Raw genomic sequence first — 19,845 nt, 5'->3', positions numbered from 1 at the left:
AATTCATTTTCTTCCAGTTCAGCACTGCATGGGCTGGAGGCTGTTATTGCCATGATTTTTTTTGCCGTGATATATAAAAATCATGAACAAAAGTCAAAGAAGTGGAAAATGAAAAAAATATAATTTTTTCAGTTTCCACTTTGATTTTGTTTTTAAATTAAAATGAGAGAAAATACCAGCATTAAAACAAAACACCGAATCAATTAATTATTTAAAAATAAAACTCATGTGTTGGGTCAAAAAGCCAAAGTTAATTTCACTCTTTAACGTTTTCATTATAGCTTTGGACATGACTGAAAACAAGTAAATAAACAAACAAACAAAAAAAAATCACGGCTAATCTTCATCCTAATTTTTTGTCTTACTGGCATTAACAGGCTTCCTTATATTTGTGCACTTTTCTTCATCATCATTAAAGCATAAACACGAGTCGCTCTCACACCATCGAGCTGCATAAGAAACTCAGTTCAGCTCAACTCAAAGCTTCTTTACTTTTTCATTAAACTAAAACTGTTTATTCTAATTACTGTTATTTATTGGCTTCATTATTTATTCTGCCACATTTTTACCTCCCACATAATTTAGTGTCAAACTGTTTTACTCATTACATCTGAATGGTCTTAAAATCAGCCCTTGAATCATTGGTTAAAAGGTTTTATTTGACGAAAATTGACCAGAAAAATGACAATTTAAGGGAGAAAACATAAAAACAAAGAAGCAGGTGTGGATAACAGATGGACCGATGTATTAAAATCCAATAAAAGGTATAAATGTGTACAATATAAAACCAGTAATATGATCAAACATCAGCAGCTTCCTGGAGAAGCTGGCGTTTCTTTTTGTTTTGTTGACTGACAAAACCAAACTTTTTTTCCTGCATGCAACATCGAACACACTCGTACAGCTTCCAAACAAAACACCTGGAATGATTTTAAATTGATAAAAACACTAACTAACATGAACTTTACAGCGGTGGGGACGGAGGGTTGGGAATCCACCGGCCTCACTTAACCAAAAAAAGTCCCAGAAGAAGCCAACAGGGGGAGACAAAGTGCCGCTTCCCCCTCGGTTTACAGTACTCTGAATAAACCACCCGGTGCTGCTCGGCTCGGACATTCGGGGCAGCTCGGTACAGTTCAGAGCGCACGAAGACTCCTGTCGGGGTTTAGTGTTGTGTGTAACAGCTTAGAATAGAAAAAGTGCCGCTCTGAGCGAGAAGTGTGTGTACTCGTATCGTGAGAAATGACAGTTTAGTCTGAGGGTACTTCCTGCTCTCAGCGTCCTACTTGTGCAGATGTGCTCAAAAGCTGGCAGCGACTAGACGATGTGAAAACTGAGCAGTTCAAAGAAGAGCACGAAGCAGAAAAAGCCTCAGTGATTACTAAAATAAATCCTCATCATTAACAAACAATAAAAACACTGAAGTAGAATAACCAAACGTGCTTCCTGACGTCACATTTATGATTTTCAAAGCAAATCTTCTGATATTAAAAGTCAAAAACGAGTAAAATACAGTTTTGATAAAAATAAAATGTTTGAATTAAATTAGATGAGGCGTCAGTTTAGTCAATCAGATGTAAAAGTTTGGAGAGAAACATCAGATTTTACATTTTACTACTATATATAAAATCCATACATTTCAAACTTTTAGACTCTGACGATTCAACGTCAGCTTGTTCCGTTATCGTGACTCCAGATAATCATGAAAAAAGGGTTTTTTTGTTCTTGTTTTTAATATTTTATCTCTGAGCTTCTGCTCTTCTTAAATCACACGTTTGAAAAGGCGCAGCTTTTGTTTTGAAGGGGACCTTTGTCTGTTTCCTGTTTGTACTGTATTTTCTCATCATTTAAGCAATACTGAAGTGATCAGAGGATGAGGGCGGGGTCAGCCGATATCTGAGCTCCTGAGGGGGGCGTGGCCTTTATCACATTCAAGATAAGGACAGAAATGTACTTTTAATCTTAAATATCAAAGTGACGCACGGATTTTAAAAACATTACTTTCCAAATCTAAAATTTCACTTCACTTTTTTTTTTAAACATCCTACTTTATGACACATAAACCATAATAATTTATAGAAATAATGATCAAACTTTTTAAAGATAATTGTTATGCTGTGGTTTTACAGCAAAGTTTGACTTTTTAAACTTTAATATTAAACTTTGGTTTTATGTGTTCAACAAGTCAAACATCCAATTTCTGACTTTTTTTAGTCGTGACCTTTAAGATCGTTTTGGTTCACTGCTTCATAATTATGTCTTATTAGAAGTGAATATTTATTGTAATATTTTTCCTGCTTTATTCTGTCTGGCAGTCGGCTGAGTCAAGTTTCCCCGTGGCTAAGGTGGCGGCGGCGTGTTTATAATCGCACGGACACGTGTAACAGTCATTTCTCACGATACGACTTCCACAATAAACTCTACTTCCTGCCGGGACCAAGCGCTGCCTGCGTGCAGCGTTTTAGCCTCATTTAAGTGTTTTAGAATAATTTTAAAACGAGCCCCCGAGGGCGCCGCAGACGTAGTGTAGCTCGCCGTGTTTCATTCATAACATACTGAGTAAAACAATAATAATGCTTTTCTGTCTACAAACAACATGGAAGTATTCCTCTGCAGGGTCAGTTAGTGTCGTTGACGATCACAATAACCATGTGCTCCTCGTCCAGGTTACCCACAGTCCTCTTGGCGGCCTGCAGGTACTGCTGCGAGAACTCGCCGGGTGGAAAGGCGTACAGCATGGCCCCCGGCGCGCCCTCCTTTACAGCGGGGAGGCTCACGACTCCAGCAGCTTCTTTGTTCCGCAGGTACGTCACCAGGTGACGGAGCAAGCGCACCTGCAGGCCCGGCTCGGGGGCGGGGGCCTGGCGGTCGACGGGGCCCTGGAGGGCCAGCAGGATGGCGAAGTTGTCCGGGCGGCCGAGTTTGATGCGGCGCGACACCTCGTCGAGCCGGGTCTGGTCCATGCGGAGCCGCTGGGCGATCTTTAGCTGGCTGGGCTGGTTCTGCAGCTTCGGGCTGTCCTTCATCACGGCGCTGAAGAACGCCGCCCCGCCCTCCAGCAGGTACAGGTCGGTGGGGAAACTACTGTTCTTCAAGGCGAAGAAGCCGTGCCACGTCTTGGAGAGCGCCGTCTGGGCGAACTCAGACAGCGTGCTCGGGGGGGAGGTGGTGTTGGTGTGGATGGCAGCGGGGGAGCCGGTGGTGATGATCTCGCTGTTTCGATGGTGGTGGTGGTTGTTGTTGTTGTTGACGTGGTCGCTGGAGGACCTCTTGCTGTGGTGGCGGCCGGACGGGGGATCTTCTTCACTGGCGGCGGTGGCTGCGGTGGAGTGCCGCACCCCTCCGCCGCTGTCAGGGGAGTGGTCTCGTGGCTCCGTGGTGGAGTCCGGCGCTCTGACCCGAGCTCGGTCTGGGCTCGCATCAGGAGAGACGGTGCCCAGTGGACCGCGAACCCTGGACCTCACCCTCTCCTTCTCCCGCTCCTCCGTCTGCCTCTCAGCGGACACGCTCCTGCTCCGGCTTCTTCTCCGGCTCCTCCTCTCCTCCCGCTCCTTCAGCCAGCGCTCCCTACTCCTGCTGCGGCTCCTGGCTCCTCGCCCGCTCCTCCCGAACGCTTCCACGCCTGCCGTCCTCCTCTCCAGGCTTCGTGTGGGGCTGGTGGGGTAGTCTCTCTCCAGCAGGGCCCTCTCCCGCTCCCGGAGGGAGAGGAGGCTGTGAGAGGGCGGCGAGAGGCGGTCCCTGGCCCCCCTCAGCTCCCGCTCCAGGCTGCGATGGCGGCTGTATGCCTCCCCGAGCAGGTCGTAGTGAGAGGGCAGCGCCACGGGAGGCTGGTAGCCAGGAGGAAACGGACGAGAGGGGCTCTCCTCCACTTTGGCGAAGTCCACCCTGAGGCGGCGCTCGGGGCCCCCCAGAGGAAAGCCCCTCATCTGTGTGCAGGCGGCCTGAGCGGCGTCCAGACTCTCGTACTGAATGTAAGCAAAGCTGTCCCCCTTCACATAGTCTATGTTCCTAATGCTTCCGAAACGGTCAAACTCCCGAGCCAGGGCGGCCAGAGAGTTCCCGGGCCCCAGCCCGCCCACCCACAGCCGGGTGGTGGGGTTGGCTTTGCCATAGCCAATTTTTATGGGGTTGCCTCCGATCAGGCGCCCCTGCATGGCTACTTTGGCCCTGTGCGCCATGTCCAGATTTTGAAACTTCACAAAAGCGTAAGCCCCGCCCTGCCCACGTGAAGGACGTTTAATCACCACATCCTCTATGATGCCATACTTGTCAAAGCCCCTCCTGAGTTCGGCCTCTGTGACGTTACCGTCCAGGTTTCCAATGAACAGGTTGCTGGTGGCCCTCTGGTCGTCCTCGGGTTTTAAATCCTCCACCACGGGCATGGGGGGGAAGCCGTAGGGCCGCCCCCGCTCATCCAGCATGCCGTAATAATCCAGCAGCCTCTCCCTCTCCCGGCTCAGGCCCAGCTGCTCCAGGGCGTAGTGGCGGGCCCGGAGGTCCCTGATGTTGCTCACGCCGGGCCCGGGAGGGGACAGGGAGCGCTGTCGGTACGGGTAGGGCGCGTGCACAGGTAAATACCCGACGTCGGGCGGCGTGGCGCTCCGCCTCCTCACGTACATGGGTTCGATTTTAAGCTGCCGATCTCCCAGCACTAACCTGGAGGACTTGGCGTGCCGGGCCTCCTTGGCGTCCTCCGGGTGTCGGAAATTGACGTAGGCGATCCGGCCCAGCTCGGGGGTGTGCGACAGCTTCACGCTGACGTCCCCGAACTTCTTAAACTCGTGGAATAGCGCGTCCTCCACGTCCTCGTCTGACACCTGCGAGCCCAGGTTGCTGATGAGGAGCGTCTTGTACTCCAGCGTGCCCGGGCGGGAGGCTGGAAGCTCGGCCGCGGCGGTGCGGAGGGGCGGCCGGCCGAGCAGGCTGAGTTCGTGCCGGTGGTGGAGCTCCAGGGCGGTAGCCCGCTCCTCCCGGAGCCGCGGCTTCTCCCGCTCGCGGCTGCGGCTCCGGCGGTGGTATCCCCGGCTGTCTGCCAGCAGCAGGGCCAGCGGTGGGGGCGGCGGTGGAACCTCCTCTCTCCGCGCACTCTCCCGCTCCCGTATCCGCTTGGCGGCGGCCCTGGACGGGCTCGCCTCTCTCCCGGCCTGCCGCTTCATTTTCAAAGGATGATGGAGCTCAAACTTTTCGGAGCCTGCGATGGGAATCCGGGCCCGGGCAGCGAAGTCCAGGCCTGTTAGCGACGTTGAGGCTGCAGACGGCAGCTACGGCAAACACACGCTTCTCCCCGGGCCGCTGGGTGACCGCACACACGCCGAGAAACGAGCACAAAGTCGGTTAAAAACATATCAGCGTCGGAGGTTCTGCACCAGCGCCGCCATCTTGGACAATAGGAATGTGCGCTTTCCCTCTGGAGGGCGGAGACGTGATGACGCAACCGTGGCGGACGTCATGACGCTGGACGCGTTATTATGGAATACAAAGTCGGGGGTAATTTTATCCTGCTGTAAACTGCACTTTTTTACATATTTATTGGATTTTATATTTAATATTTTCTCTTCTTCTCCACTAAGCAATTACAACATTTATGAGTTTCACTAAAAATGGCGATTCTTTGTGGCCAATACTTTATATCATTCATGCACCTTTATTTCTCTGCTTTGTTGTTTATTGGGATGTGTACAAGATCTTTGTTCTAAATAAAGTACATTTTGGGGGGGTAATTTTCCAGCGTATTCCCAAATATCCAGGAGTGATACAGGGAACAGTAGTTCATAGCTAATGAGAGAAATGCTTTCATGTTTTAAAATAAGTTAGTGGAAAGTGTTCGATCATGCTCAGGAGAGAAGAATAAACTCATGTTTTTCTGCTTGTGACTGTGACAGGCATTAGGCTTTTTCCAAAGCAGCGGTGTGGAGTGTGAGACTAGACAGAGTGCTACACAGGTGTGAGTGCATCACAGAGAGCAGGGCCTGGAGCTTTTCATATTTTAATGAAAAAGTAGAATAGTACAGTTGTAACAAATGACACTGCCTTACATGAAAAGTCACTGTGAGACAACAGCATATTTTAAGTTTTCATTTTTCATATGAAGCATCACACACAGCTTTTATCACCACCTTTAGCTACAGGTCATCCGTTTGTGTCAAACAAAATAAGTTTCATCCAGCGTCCATCGAGACGCCGCCGCAGTGCAGAGTGGAGGGGCAGTTCAGTTCCACCACATGTGAGTTGTTTCCCAACGTTTAGGGACCACGAACACATGAAGCGTCTGAGTGAGCGACATCAAACAGTCATTTTTGACATTTGAGTGACTCCCGCACTGTTTGGGAACTCGGGTGGATTTAAACATCTAACGTGGACGTAAAAAAGTCACAAACTGTATTTATTTATTAGAAATTGAAGAGAAAAAACCCTTAAATATTATCCTAAATAAAATGTTTCCTGCTTTGCTGACAGTCACCCACACTTGTCATCGGTGGTTTGAAGTTTTGTGCTAATCTTTTTCCAAGAGCCGTGAAGTCCAGCACCCCACTCGACCCGGGGCCACTCGTAAATCCTAACAAACCCGAGCGGCAAGCGCGAATGATCCAAACAGCGCAGTGGAAGTGGGAACGTTCCGGGGAAAAGAAGGGTTTTTCTGTACTTGACACCAGAGAGGATGGTGGAGGAGGGAGGGGCCTGAACCGTCATTTTAACCTGAGGGAGGCGGAGCTTTCTCACTGGCCGAGAAGGTGAGACGGGACGATTCTGCAGAGACCTTCAATCTAACGAGGACAGAAAGACAAACTGCAGCGTTCCTGAAACAGATCACGGCAGGGTGGAGCTGCACGAACGCTCAGTATGTCAGGATCACCCACAAGTCTCAGTACATCCACCCGTCCTGCAGTCACCATGGAAACAGCGGCGCTCATGTCAGAGGGGATCTGTGGGAGCAGCTTCTCCGACCAGAAACTTTAAACGTCTCCTCCTCAGGAAAACTTCCAGGTGACATCATCTCCCCGTGTTCTCCTCTCCGCCACATGAGCGTAGTTCTGGTATTTTCCCCCAATTTAAAGGAAACGCCGCTCTGAGCACCGGTTTGGGAACCAATACGATGGGAACGATCAGGAGATCCAAACCCAATCATCTTATTTTAGTCTGGATTTATTATTTTTGACATTTAGACAAATGAAAAGTAGCCGAATTCCCCGTCAGCAGCTCCTGTTTTGATCTTCACATAAACGTACAGATAACTCGTTACAGATTTCTCCTTGTTTGGCTCCTCGGTCGCTCCAGGCTCCTCTTACTGTTTGAATTTCCCTCATCACGGCTCAGTCGCACACAATTTATAAACATCCGAGTCAATGTGGTGAAGAAAACTGGAGGTTTTATTTTGGCAGTCACTGTGAAGATTATTAACTACAGCTGCTGCTGCTGCCGGCTCTCCCTCACTTAGAAGTACAGATCAGGACTACGCTAACGTCTATACTTCTGAAACAAAAAAACAAAACAAACATGCCCAACAAAACTCCCGCTCCGCCTTCTTCTCTGCGCTGGATTGCAGTCTGATCAGAGTCCATATATTTGTGTTTTTACAGGTCTGTCCGTGCGTTGGCGGCTGCCGGCGCGTACTTGGGCATCAGCTCTGTGATTTTGCGGATGAAGTCGGACTTTTCGGCGCAGCCCTTGCACGACTCGCCCCAATCCTCCAGGATCTTCTTCAGGTCCTTCACTTTAAGCTTTTTCAGGTCCACTGAGGTCAGGTCCAACTGTTTATCTGCATGAAAGCAAACAAGAATCAATAAGACTGAAATAATCAGAACACGGCTGATTCATGTGGATTCATGAGTCCACGCTGCGCCGTCTCTGTGAGCGACAGTTTATTCACGTCAGCCGTTTTTAAATCATCTCAGACACTCAACGCTCTTATTTTGAAGGGTCAGTACTCATCGATCAGCCACAGTTAAATTGATGATCTCATGTGTCAAACAAAGGACGTATTTTCTTAAAGCTGGTTTATAAATAAAATATAATTCTATAAATAATACACCAGCTAAGCTACTATTATTGTTTTTTATTATATATTTATTTATATATAATGTACATCATGTTCAGACTGGACGAATGTTTTTCCCCAAATGCACAAAAACCTCTGAGTTTGGGATGAAATTACGAACAATGCTTTGTTTTATCAGTGTGACGCCCTCTTTGTGATACGCGATGAAGAAAACACTTTGTGTTTGTGCTCCATCACTTGCACTGAGCTGCACCGACACATGACCCCACGCCGTTTGTTAGGCGAGAAGATCTGCACTCTTCCCTCCTCACCGTATTTCAGCTCGCAGATCTGGCCGTCCTTCTTCTTGAGCTTCTCGCAGATCTTCTCCACGGGGACGTGGTAGCTGAGCGGTTTGGAAACCTCATTGATCATCTTGGTTGCCGCGTCACTTGTTGCACCGATGTAGTAACACTGAACACAGAACGGGGAGGAGAAATCAAAAAGTTAAAGACGAATGAAACACGAGCGGCTTCGGTCGCTCTGCTGGACTCTGGCCTGCGTCATGTGCTAAAATAGAAAACGTCAAACGGTTCATCATAAGAGTCCATTTACAAAAACCAAACACAGGAAGGTCTCTGTCCCAGGGAGCAGCGCTGCACCCCCTAGTGGTGGCAAGCTGCCCAAACACATGACTGAACTCAAACATTTTCATATAAACTGAGATCACATTCACTTACACCAGGGGTGTCCAAACTCCGGCCCGCGGACCAACTGCGGCCCGCGATCCATTTTTAATTGGCCCGCAAGTAATTTTATAAATCTGCACTGAAACTGTGGCAGTTATGAAAGAGTATAATGTACGACGTCATTATGAAACCAAACATCAGGCCTCCGACACTGGTGCTGAGCGAGGGCAGAAATTAAAGCAAAGGGTAGCTCTCCTGCAGGGTCAGCAACAGTATTTATTTCGTGCTCAAAAGGTCCAAGAAAAGGCTCCAATAGCAGCTATGAGGTCGCCCAACTCATCGCGAGACATGGCGAGCCTTTTTCAGATGGAGACCTCATAAAACACGCCTCGTTAAAGTCACCGAAATAATGTGGAAAAAGTGCAGGACTTCAACGACGTCAGCGTGTCCAGAAATCCAGTCGTGCAACGCACTGAAGACTCGTCAGCCAACATTAAACTGCAACAGTCTGATAAAGCTGTGCCACAGACGCCGCACAGCTGCTAATTTTTTTGCGGGGAGTGGACGAGAGCACGAGCGCTTTAAAAATATATCCCACAGTACCCGTGTGTTAATAAGCATGCATGTGCACATGCTTTAAATATCAATAATGCACATCAATTCTGTCACTACTCTTCTTTTGTGCACCACTTTCTTATATGCATTTTTCTTGTGAACACACAGAGTACACACCGCTGTGCACAGCGCACGCACACGCAGTCAGCTGATCTCATCTGATGCAGATTTGCTCCTTGATCAAGTGACATTTGTCCGGATTTTTGGCACGAGTGGCGTCGGATCAGCACCACGGCTGGATGTCCCGATTTACAAACCCAGCGCAGCTGATACTCACCAGAAGAATTTACTAAAATTATACGGACGCCTGTTATTAACTCCAGTTCAGTCTGTTAATGTTGATAACGGTTTCAAACGGACGTTAATAGACGTTTATTGTTTTCTCTCTGTGCTGTAAATCTTCTGAGGCTGTTCTGAGAATGAGCTTCCAAAGCTTTTTCTGAATAAATCAATAAAGATCCATTTATGTAAAGCTGTGATGAAGGCAGTTTAGCCTTTAATTATATTCAACAATATAACATATTCGACCACTTTTAAGTGATTTTTCTAACTTTAATACAGTAAATTTAAGGTTATATAACTAATTTATAGTAAGTGGCCCCTCCTATATTTTTATGTATGTGGCCCTCAGTGAAAAAAGTTTGGACGCCCCTGACTCACACTGTCTGGGTGTTTAAACAGGAGAAAACTAGTCTGAAAGTCAGAAAACCAGCAAAAAAGATTCAGCTCACAGACACTTTCCACATCCTGATCCTGACACCCGGGCTGTGGCAGGTGACATCAAACCATGGTGATAAAATTTGAATAATTCGTTTAACTGACCAGGATTATGGTTGGGGGACGGGAAGCTTCTGTAGCTTGTGCCGCAAAACCTCAGAGGACCATCTGCCTCCATATCGGCACATCCTCCTTCACTACATCCATGAATCTTCTCTGAGGGCTCCACCTTAAACATTTCCACCATCCCTCCTCTGCACACATCCAAACCATCTCAGCCTCTCTAACATATCATCTCCTCACTCATTCACACCTGTTCTGACATGTTGAATCTCCAGCTCAGCTTCATTTTAAACGATCCGACCACCTCCAGCTTCCAGAAACATGTAAACGTGTTTTACTCACAAAGCGATTTTCTTTGCCTTTGGTGTCTTTGCAGCTCGCCGTGAGCGCCTTCTCGATGTCTGCGCTGGTAAACTTTACATCCTTGTCCTTCAGCAACTGATAAAACTTCCCCAGGAAGGTCACGCACACTGAAACAGGAAAACAAAAGTCAACTCAACGAGCGGTTAAATCTTTGTGTAGAAAGAAAAACACAAGCCAGTCACAACAAAGTCCCTCGTCTTATTAAATATGAAGTACTGTACAAAGACATCTGTATATATAGATTAGATTTTCCTTTATTTATAAAATAATTAGGATGTTTAAAATGTGATGACTTCTTATTCGTTTTTCCCTCATTGAATAAAAACTGAATTTGACACTTTGTCAGATAAAAACTTCTACAGATTTATGTTTTTCAAAAACAGTCTGACAATTTCCAGATTACAAAATCTTTAACAACAAATTCTCCAAAACAAAAAATAAATTAAAAACAAAAAAAAAAAAGGAAAAAATTAAATGTTGGGAATCAGACGTACAGATCCGTCTGCAACCTGAAAGAGTGACTGAAAGCAGCAGAGATTTGCGATAGAAACAACTTATTCCATATCAAGAATGAAGGAGAACAACTAGATGCAAATACTAGGGGTGGGGAAAAAAATGGATACTGTGTAGCATGGTGATATTTTGTTTGCTAATAATGTATGGATACAGGGACAGCAGAAATCGATATTTTGTTACAAAAAGGTTTTTGTGCTCTGACTTCAGAGCATGTTGATCCTTTTTCTGAGCAAGAATCCTGACATTCCTTCACTGTCCAAATGTGTTTAACTTGTTTTTGGCAGCAATAAACATGACAGTTTACTTATTTTAATTTAAGACATGTTTTATTTTAATTAAGTTTTAAACTTTTTTATTTAATGTAAAATTATATTTTGTTTTAATTTACTTTCAAATTCTTCAGTTGCTGAAGGGGCTGCATAGTTTTCATAAACTGCATAGTTCAGAATAGCTATAATTGTACCAGATGGTTGATTCAGTTAAGTTGGACTAGACTGTAATACAAACCGTTCAGTTTGTCAACAATCAAACTGAAATGAGAGAAAGACTGAGTGTGAGACTTTGATATTAGATAAAATGAATATTGATAAAGTTTACCTTTATGTACAGAATCTGAATATCGCAAAATATTTTTAAAAATTGCAATAATATCGTATCGTGGGATGTATGGTGATTCCCACCTCTAGCAAATACTGACACTCGCAGCCTTTCTGAAAAGACCCTGCAGACTTTATTTGGAATTTGCTATGAGACGGAAAGTTAAATTCAACAGTCAGTGAGAAATAAAACCTGCATGTATAGAATATCCAGTCAGAGCTGATTAAAACACGAATAAGGTTTAAAAGAGCTTATTTTATTTAGGTTAGACCACCAGACGTCAGGATGATTCCCACTGGTGGGTCAGGAAGTGATTTCCAGTATTTAAACTACTGTAAATGACTTGTTGGCCTACAACCTCTGAACCATATGTCAAACACATCTCTCCTGATAGAAACAGAAATAGCATGCTATTTTAAGCCAGAAGGAATATTTCTGTCGTGGGTAGAAGCTCCATCAGTCTCTGTCAAAGCAACTCTAATATATTCTTTATTTATAAATAAAGAATATATTAAAACTATTATATAGTAAAACTCTCATTGACATTAAAAAGAGAGATCAGGCCAAGAGGGCAGCAGGAAGTAGAACAAATGTAACATAACAGTTATATTGAGATAGTTTAAGTGGCCAAGAAGGACTGGCTTGTTTATAATGTGGAACAGTATGTACAATAGTTATTAAGTCATAATGATACCTGCAAACACGTCATTTTATTTTATATCCAACCTATTGGCACATCCTGTTGATGCTGAGTATTTATAAATATGAACAAAGATATTAGACTTAAAAAACTCCGTTTGTGGCACAAACTGGGATCCTGATAGGCCCCTGACTTTAAGGCTCTTTGGTTTTAACACTTCATTTAAATGTTCTCAAACACAAACACGTGGTCACTTTTTATTGTGATTTCTAACCTGGCTACAACAGCCAATCCAACCACTTCACAGGCGAAGCTTCAGACTTTTACATCCTGATGTTTGATTCTGTGTCAGCCTGCAGATATCCCGTCTGTGGCTCGCGCTCACAGGATGCTGCCAGGTGTGTCTGCAGGTGAGTTTTGGTTTACTGGAAGTGATGAAGCTCGTAATTCTGGTAACACGAGAACATTAGCTCTGGATGCTTCCTCACCCCTCTTTTTGGAATAGTGACACCCCTGTAAGCACCAGCTCCGCTCCCTTCGCCACGGTAACCCTGGCAGGTGGAGTTTAGACCGCTTTCGGGTGGAGGTCTTTTAAAAGTTGTTGAACCCTGATCGCTGTAGCTAAGCTAACTGAAGCTAGCACACGGACCTACCTTCACAGTCTCCTTCCTTCAAGGCTTCGGAGGGACCCGGCACGAGAGCGAGGGCGAGCGCCACCGACAACCCGCTCAAACACAACATTTCTGCGAGGATAAACACTCAGAATGCCGCCCGGTTAACCGCTGTTGGACAGGGAGACTCCGCACTCATGGACCGCAGGCGCTTCTGCACAGACGCCGGTAAAGTGAAGGATCTGTGTGGTCTTCCCGGCGCCACGTCACGCTACGCCAGCACCTCATTGGTCGAGAAGTCCGACTCGTTCCGGAGTCCTCCACGAATTCACCTCTGATTGGACGGAGACAGAGCATTCTGGGGACAGCGTCCAGTTGGCGCCGGCTGATTGGTCCACACCCTCACCGTGCTCCCATAATGTATGTCAGCGGAAGGCGACTAGTGGCCCGTTATGGAGGACAAACAGTGCCACATTTACGAATAAATACACAACTAGCTTTATAAAAACGACATTGTTAGTGTAAAGGGACAATCACAATACCTTTATCTTACTTTAGGAAATTAATTAATTAATTTCAAAACAGCCTGACAAAAATGAAACTGGTGAAATATAGGGATACATTTTGATTTCATCATTTTTATTACGAAAGTTTGTATTTAAGATTTTCATTGTTAGTCTTGACATTTATCCAAGTATTTATTAGTCTATTTATATAATTTTCATCCTCCATGGCTCAGATGTATCTGTGATATTAAATCCCAGTTTACATCTTCTATTTGATGATTAAAAATATGATGAAACTCTTCTGTTGGGCAGAATCGGGTAAGCATAGAAAGTAATCTCTCCTATAACAAAATACTGGAACAACCCAGTTTTAGCCAGAGGCAAAATTGTAGTGCAAAAGCTGCGGTTTGGTTGCAAGTAGGTCAGAGAAAAATGAAAAATGAATGGATTCATCAACAGTTCACAGATTTACTGTTTACAGTCAGAGGGCTTTTTACCTGGCTATATCACCTTGGTAACACAGTAATACATCACCTGGTCTGGAGCGAGTTAGGTTCATTTTTATCTTAAAATCAACTGGAAGTGCCACACTTTCACTGATTTGTTTTGGGTTTTTGTTATTTCCAGCATGTTTTCAGTGTGATTCTCTCCCGGTGGAATGTTTTAAACCCCCTGAATGAAGCCCAGCTGTAAAGGTACAGCAGCTCAAACTGTGCCTCACTGTCACTGGAGATTACATGTATTATTTTGGTGAAGCAGGAAATATAGAATGATTTTATAGTTTACTCACACAGACTATCTATTCAATCAGATAAATTTCTCTTTAATCTGTGACAAACAGAAGCATTTTTCACGTTTGCGTTTTTAGACTGTGGGACTTTTAAATGGATCCAGCTTAAACTCTAACGTGAGGCTGGAGTTAAATTGTTTTAGTGTGCCAAAACACACGTTTAGCATTTTTATGGAACAATAATTTGTCATATTGCTGCAGTGTTGCATTTACTGTTACTTTTATTATGTTCTTTATAGATTTTAGACACCATTTTATCATGATATAACTTATTGCTCAAGCAGGTGACACTCATGGGGATCAATTTGTGCACAAGACACGGGAAACGCCCCTTTTTTGTGAGCGTGCCCAGAGCCTAAAGCAGAGAGCATGACTTAAGAGACAGTTGTTGATAACCGCCATCTGTTATCTGTGACTGGGGCTTCAGGGTTTGTGTTGAAATTATTTTATTACTTCCTGTAAACTCCGTGCGAGCATGTTAGAAAAATCTCTGATTAGCTTCATTGACACGAGTGAAGACGACGAATTCTCCATTTTTTACTTCTTTATTGAGTGAAATTAAATCCAGACGGGCGACTCCTGAGGTCGCCACAAACACCAAAAACAGAATCACACTTGGCATGACAAGTTTGCGTGTTCCTGTCTTCTGCAAGACCCAGCACCAGGAGCTTTGGCAACTTCATTTGTAAACCGAAAACAAACAAAGAAAAGTGATCCACAAACAAAGAGAAAGGCGAAACTAAAGCGAAACAGCTGGCTGTGACGTGTTTCTGTCAGATTTAGTAAAAATCACAGAAAGTCAAACAGAAACATTAAACGTGGGTTAGTCTACTCTGTGGCCATCAGCCACAACATTAAAACCGCCCGCCTGACACGGTCTGCACACCTGCCGACAGTCAGGCTCCAAAATACGACAGCTTCTGGTTATCAGAGTTACTGGATACGAAGCATCTTTAAAGAAATCTGAGAGAGTGTGCTATCAAAACACGTTGGATTCAAATATAATCCACTTCAACACGTTGAGTGCAGTCGAAGGCTCTGGGCCTCATTTCTGGATTATTTTTGTCACATTAATCTCACCGTCTTGTAGTTAGTATCAAATTCTTTTCTACATTTGTCGGTATGTCCTTTCACTCACCCGAAGAAAAAAGAAAGACAAAAAAAAGTTGGATTTTTCTAACTTAATGATTTTTCTAACATTCAAAAGTCACACCCTCCCCTACTGCAGGCACAGCGGGCAGCCGTGCACGTGCACCTCTGGTTGTGGGTTTACAGGCTGACACTCTGTCACTGACCCACTAAACCAAACTTATACTGAATGTATAACAATTATTCAGAAAAACGTTTAATCTTCATGCAAATTTATGAGAATTTCATGAGAAAAACAGCAACCTGTCTCTGTGCATTAGCCCTGTGACAGACCTGCCTCTGGCCCTATGTCAGCCCCTCGGCTCCACCTCCAGAAAGGTGGGTTAAAGTTAACGCTAGCAGAGCGCTAGCAGGATGTGCTTGGACCAGCTTTGAAACGGCAGTCTGTGGCCCCCGGGGCTGGTTCCTATGGGCTCAGGGGCCTCGATCGGGCCAGCTGTTTTGTTTTGCTGCTATAACAGAGCGTGGGAATATAACAGACGTGGATTAACAGACCGTCACAACTTAACATGTGGATCTCACCTATGAGTGGTTCTAATGTTGTGGCCAACCTTTGTCCATTTAAATGAAACTTGTATTCCTAACTCTTCCTTCTACAAGCACCTAACTTTCCTCCAAGGCCAACTTTTCTCTCATCAACAGAAAAAAATACCCTTGTTACCGTCTTATCATTTTCCTTATCTGACATAATAATAGTGGTAATAATAAATCTGACTCTAAGTGTACATCATCTCGGCCATGTGCGACATCTTTTTGGGGATGTATAAATAATACTCCATGTAGCCAGAAAGGTCCTCTATTGTGATGTCATCCACGTAGGCGCGCGCCTGCTCTGAGCAGGAGCGAGGGGAGCCTGACGACAGCGCCGGAGACGCCGCCGCCGCGTTACAGCTGAGAGTTCTGGATGCTTCCTCGCTGCTCGGCAGGCTCCTCTCACACTCCGATATGACGTTGCGGAGCCCCGTGAAGGAGTAGACTTCCACACCGTGCCACCCTTGATGATGGCACTGACACTCGACCCCCTGCTTGCCGTCCTCTTGAGACTCTGAGCTGCTTCTCTGGGCACAGGAACAGGCGGCGTGGGGACCCTCGGCAGACCTGCCGCTGTGGAGTTCGGACAGAGCTCGGAAGTCAGCAGCCTCTGCCGGTCTGGATCTCGGGGATGTTCCCGCTCTGGTTTCGCTGCTCTGCGGGCTGCTGTCCTCACTCGACTTTCCTCCGGCCAGCCCGGACGTAGCGGTGATGACAGTGGGGATCTCTTGTGAGGACTGTGGGGAAGCCACGCTTCTAATATGCGTCTCATAAGCAGCACAGGATCCAAAAACCAGAGTGGGGACATGCCCGGGCGACCCTGAAGAGGAGTGCTCTTTTGGGACCGGGATGGCCACGGGCGAGGCGGCTAGTCCGTCTGCCGCAGGACAAGGTGGGGCAGGCTCAGGCGCGGCCAGGCGCTGGTGCTTCGGGCAACCACTAGGGGGCGACAGTGCAGACGCTCCGGACGTGCTGCAGTAGGTGAACTTCGGTGGGTGGAGGATGGGCGACTTGGACCTGCGACGGCGCTGTGTTCTGGACGCTCCTCTGGAAGTTTTCCTCATGCAGCTAAAAGGACGAGAAAGAAAATCAAATATCACAAAGAAGAACTCCAAAATAAACACTCAACGAGAAAAGAGACGTCAGCTGAAAGACCAATGACCACAAAAATGCAGCTGAAATAATCCTAAGACACAACACAAAGTCTGACCTTAAAAAAACTTATTTTTCAGTCCAGATGTTTGCTGACCTCTAAGCTACAATTCCACCCAACCCCTGATGTCAGACAGACTTTTATCTCCATCAGCCTGGATCACAGCTAGCATCTGCAGTCCTGGTTCTGTTCTGAGGATCTGCTCTGAGATCAAGGGCCACTGTAACCAGAACCTGCAGCTGGCGGAGCGCCGGTGCCACTGTGTTGAGCTCACAGATGCTGCACATCAGAAGAAAGGCCACCAGCTGGAGAGGCAGCTGGTTACTGCTCTGTTAGTCAGTTTCATTTAATCATTTACTCTTTGCTGAAAAAAACAAAAAGTCACCAGTGTTGGAATATCACTGGCATGAATGAATACTTCTCCACAGACTGCCACATCTTAGCATTTAGACTTCACAACCTTCACAGGTTGTTTTTAGAACAAAAAACAAAACAAAACACTAAACACGTGGGTTTGATCTCCTCCTCACGTGTTCACGTATTTATTAAACAAGCAAACAATGCCTGACTTAAACTTTATGACTCAGCTCAGAGTTAAAATAACCAGTTTAGCCTGTTTTTTTCCTAATGACGCTGTAATAAAAACCATTACACTCCACTGGATTAGAACAGTTAAAGCATCCACCAGTTAAGAAAGGTCAAACCAGAGTGTCTGAGTCCTGAGGCTGTGTTTAGGATGGAACTGATAGAACGAAACGTGCCTCCTCTTCTTTTCTGACTCAGTAGAAAAAAGCTCACAATGATGGACACAAGTATCCACTCTGTCTGTTCCTGTGATCGAGCGTCTCCCAGAGAATCAGCCTACCTGTGCCAGTTGTCTTTCGGGCAGCCGAGTTTGGGCTTCGCTCCGCTTGAGTCAAGAGAAGCTCGCGATGTTGCTCTGGAAGTTACCGCCTCCGAAACACTCACAGCTCCGGGCAAACTGGAAGGAGGGGAAAAGAGATTAAAGCAGAGTTGCTGCCATGTGATTCGCTAAATAGACAAGGAGTCAAACAGGTGAACCTAATAAAGTGGCCTGTGGGGGTTTTAATTTAAAAAAAATATTTTAAAATAAATTAAAAACTCTTTTTTGGCCTGTGTTTACCTCTCAGCATCAACCCTCAGCTTCTTGAACGCCATCTGCAGCGTCTCCTCCTCACAGTCCTTCCCTCCTGCCTCCATGGTGGGAGGAGGCCGCTCTGACCAGCCACCCAGCTACAAAACAGAAACACACAACAGTGTTTTGCAGATGAAGCCACACGGGTAAGTGCGCATCACGGTTTCCTTCACAGAGATTCCAATTTTAATTAAAAGTCACATCTGTTATCAAGCGGCGCTGAGAATATGCTGCTTAGTGGGAGCAGCTGTTCAAAGAGTCAGTATAATGAAAACACTGGACGAGTAAACAATATCAGAAAATTAACTAGAACTAGTCTTTAATCAAATCACACACACACACACACACACACACATACATATATATATATATATATATTCACCCATCATCACAGAAGATGAAAGAGACAAATAATTTCTGCTCCTTAAAGAGGCATTTTTGTGTTTTCTGAGTCAACATTTTTTATTAATTTCCAAGTAAATTAATTATCAGACAGACATAAGTGGTCATAAGAAGGTCTTTTCTGCCTTTCTAAAAAAAATTAACAACTACTACTCCAGTAATGAAAAAAATCAATTAAAAATAAAGGCCATGTTCGCAGATCCAAGGAGCTAAAAACAATTCTAAAATAAACAATAAATCAACAAACACTGAACTTTTGGTTGAGATGTTATTGATCGATCAGCTGGGCTATAGATAATCCAATCAGATCGGCAGACGTGATAAACGTGACAGCAAACTCGGAAAAACACGACAGCAGGGGTTCCGTTTCTGAAGGAAATATAAGTGCTATCCACCGTTTACTGAGACATTATAACTAATAAATCAGAGATCACTCCACAATGACACGCAGAGTTCTGTGAATGAGTTTAGCAGGCCTCTAGTTAAAGACGAGCGGAGCCGCTGCCAATAAAAACACATTACTTGAGATAAACCGAATAAATGAAATGAAACGTGACACCGAGAGACTAATGCACGTCTGTCGAGCTTTCGCAATAAAATTAGACTTAGTTAATGCCTGAAACGCTGAAAATCTCTGCATGTAAAGAGCGTGTTTTCAAACCCTTTGCGCTAATGCTAGCAGGCTGCTAGGCTAACTAGCTAGTTCGGCATTGGAGGTCATATTAACTGCTGTTAATATGCTTGCAACACCTCTAAAATACAGGAGGGCATACTTACGGTTCAGGATATCCCAGTCACGGTGAAGGGAGAGAGGTGTCCAGGGCATAGAGGGGCTTTTCCTCTGAACGGGCCCTCAGATGTTGGTTAGCCAGGTAGGCTATCGAGAGCTACGCTAAGCTAAGCTAGCTTCAGGGTCTGAACGTTTTAGAGCGACTCTTTCTCCGGGACAACGAGATCTGTTCCTTCGGGGGGAGAGTGAGCACGGACGGTTACATGGAATCGGTCACGGATGGATACGAGCCGTGATCAACTAACGGAGATTACAGCGCAGACGTTCGGACTCAGTTCGAGACGTTTCTCTGTCCTCGGCTTGTTTACAGTCGAACCGTCGCAGTGACTCTGCAACAACGCACCCGCTGACGCAGCGAGCTGACGTCACTCTTCAAAATAAAACTATTTTATTTATACAAAAAGTATTCACCCTCATTTCTTTATATTTGCTTCCAGGGAGCCAGAGTGTATTTAAAGCTTCACAACGCTCCAGCTTTATGATGGACGGTTAAGGCTCTTTAGACATTGGCTGCTTTTTACCCGCAAAGAAAGCTCCATTTAGGACACAATCTGGTATTTTCATTGTTGTAGTAACAGTTTT

At 45.4% G+C, this 19,845-nt stretch overlaps 3 protein-coding genes across 3 annotated transcripts; all 3 read right to left on the bottom strand.

The window, feature by feature from the left end:
- Window positions 1–1,473: 1,473 nt before the first annotated feature.
- On the bottom strand, window positions 1,474–5,409 carry rbm15b (RNA binding motif protein 15B). The gene has a single exon (XM_006801879.3). It carries the CDS (start codon window positions 5,154–5,156, stop codon window positions 2,619–2,621), a length of 2,538 nt encoding a protein of 845 aa, XP_006801942.2. The 5' UTR covers window positions 5,157–5,409; the 3' UTR covers window positions 1,474–2,618.
- Window positions 5,410–5,952: 543 nt separating this feature from the next.
- On the bottom strand, window positions 5,953–13,036 carry manf (mesencephalic astrocyte-derived neurotrophic factor). The gene is made up of 4 exons (XM_006801878.3): window positions 12,829–13,036; window positions 10,402–10,529; window positions 8,308–8,449; window positions 5,953–7,756 (listed from the first exon to the last, which is right to left on the bottom strand). The coding sequence occupies exons 1-4, from the start codon at window positions 12,914–12,916 to the stop codon at window positions 7,572–7,574; spliced, it is 543 nt and encodes a 180-aa protein (XP_006801941.1). The 5' UTR covers window positions 12,917–13,036; the 3' UTR covers window positions 5,953–7,571.
- Window positions 13,037–14,608: 1,572 nt separating this feature from the next.
- oser1 (oxidative stress responsive serine-rich 1) lies at window positions 14,609–19,597 on the bottom strand. Its single transcript, XM_006801880.2, has 4 exons — window positions 19,251–19,597; window positions 18,060–18,169; window positions 17,781–17,897; window positions 14,609–16,830 (listed from the first exon to the last, which is right to left on the bottom strand). Exons 2-4 carry the CDS (start codon window positions 18,134–18,136, stop codon window positions 15,948–15,950), a joined length of 1,077 nt encoding a protein of 358 aa, XP_006801943.1. The 5' UTR covers window positions 18,137–18,169; window positions 19,251–19,597; the 3' UTR covers window positions 14,609–15,947.
- Between the last annotated feature and the right edge of the window lie 248 nt (window positions 19,598–19,845).

This window comes from Neolamprologus brichardi, chromosome 5, assembly GCF_056152115.1.
Source record: "Neolamprologus brichardi isolate AB-2024 chromosome 5, ASM5615211v1, whole genome shotgun sequence".
Classification (NCBI taxonomy): domain Eukaryota; kingdom Metazoa; phylum Chordata; class Actinopteri; order Cichliformes; family Cichlidae; genus Neolamprologus; species Neolamprologus brichardi.
Note: the sequence above shows the minus strand (reverse complement) of the source record. Positions and strands in the feature narration are given on the sequence as shown.

Coding starts and splice junctions, on each gene's coding strand:
- rbm15b (XM_006801879.3), bottom strand. CDS start 5,156: ATGAAGCGGCAGGCCGGGAGAGAGGCGAGCCCGTCCAGGGCCGCCGCC.
- oser1 (XM_006801880.2), bottom strand. CDS start 18,136: ATGGAGGCAGGAGGGAAGGACTGTGAGGAGGAGACGCTGCAGATGGCG. Junction 17,898..18,059: donor CTGAGGGTTGATGCTGAGAG/GTAAACACAGGC, acceptor CCCTCCTTCCAG/TTTGCCCGGAGCTGTGAGTG. Junction 16,831..17,780: donor CCGAAAGACAACTGGCACAG/GTAGGCTGATTC, acceptor TCGTCCTTTTAG/CTGCATGAGGAAAACTTCCA.
- manf (XM_006801878.3), bottom strand. CDS start 12,916: ATGTTGTGTTTGAGCGGGTTGTCGGTGGCGCTCGCCCTCGCTCTCGTG. Junction 10,530..12,828: donor GAAGGAAGGAGACTGTGAAG/GTAGGTCCGTGT, acceptor TTCCTGTTTCAG/TGTGCGTGACCTTCCTGGGG. Junction 7,757..8,307: donor GATCTGCGAGCTGAAATACG/GTGAGGAGGGAA, acceptor GCTTTCATGCAG/ATAAACAGTTGGACCTGACC.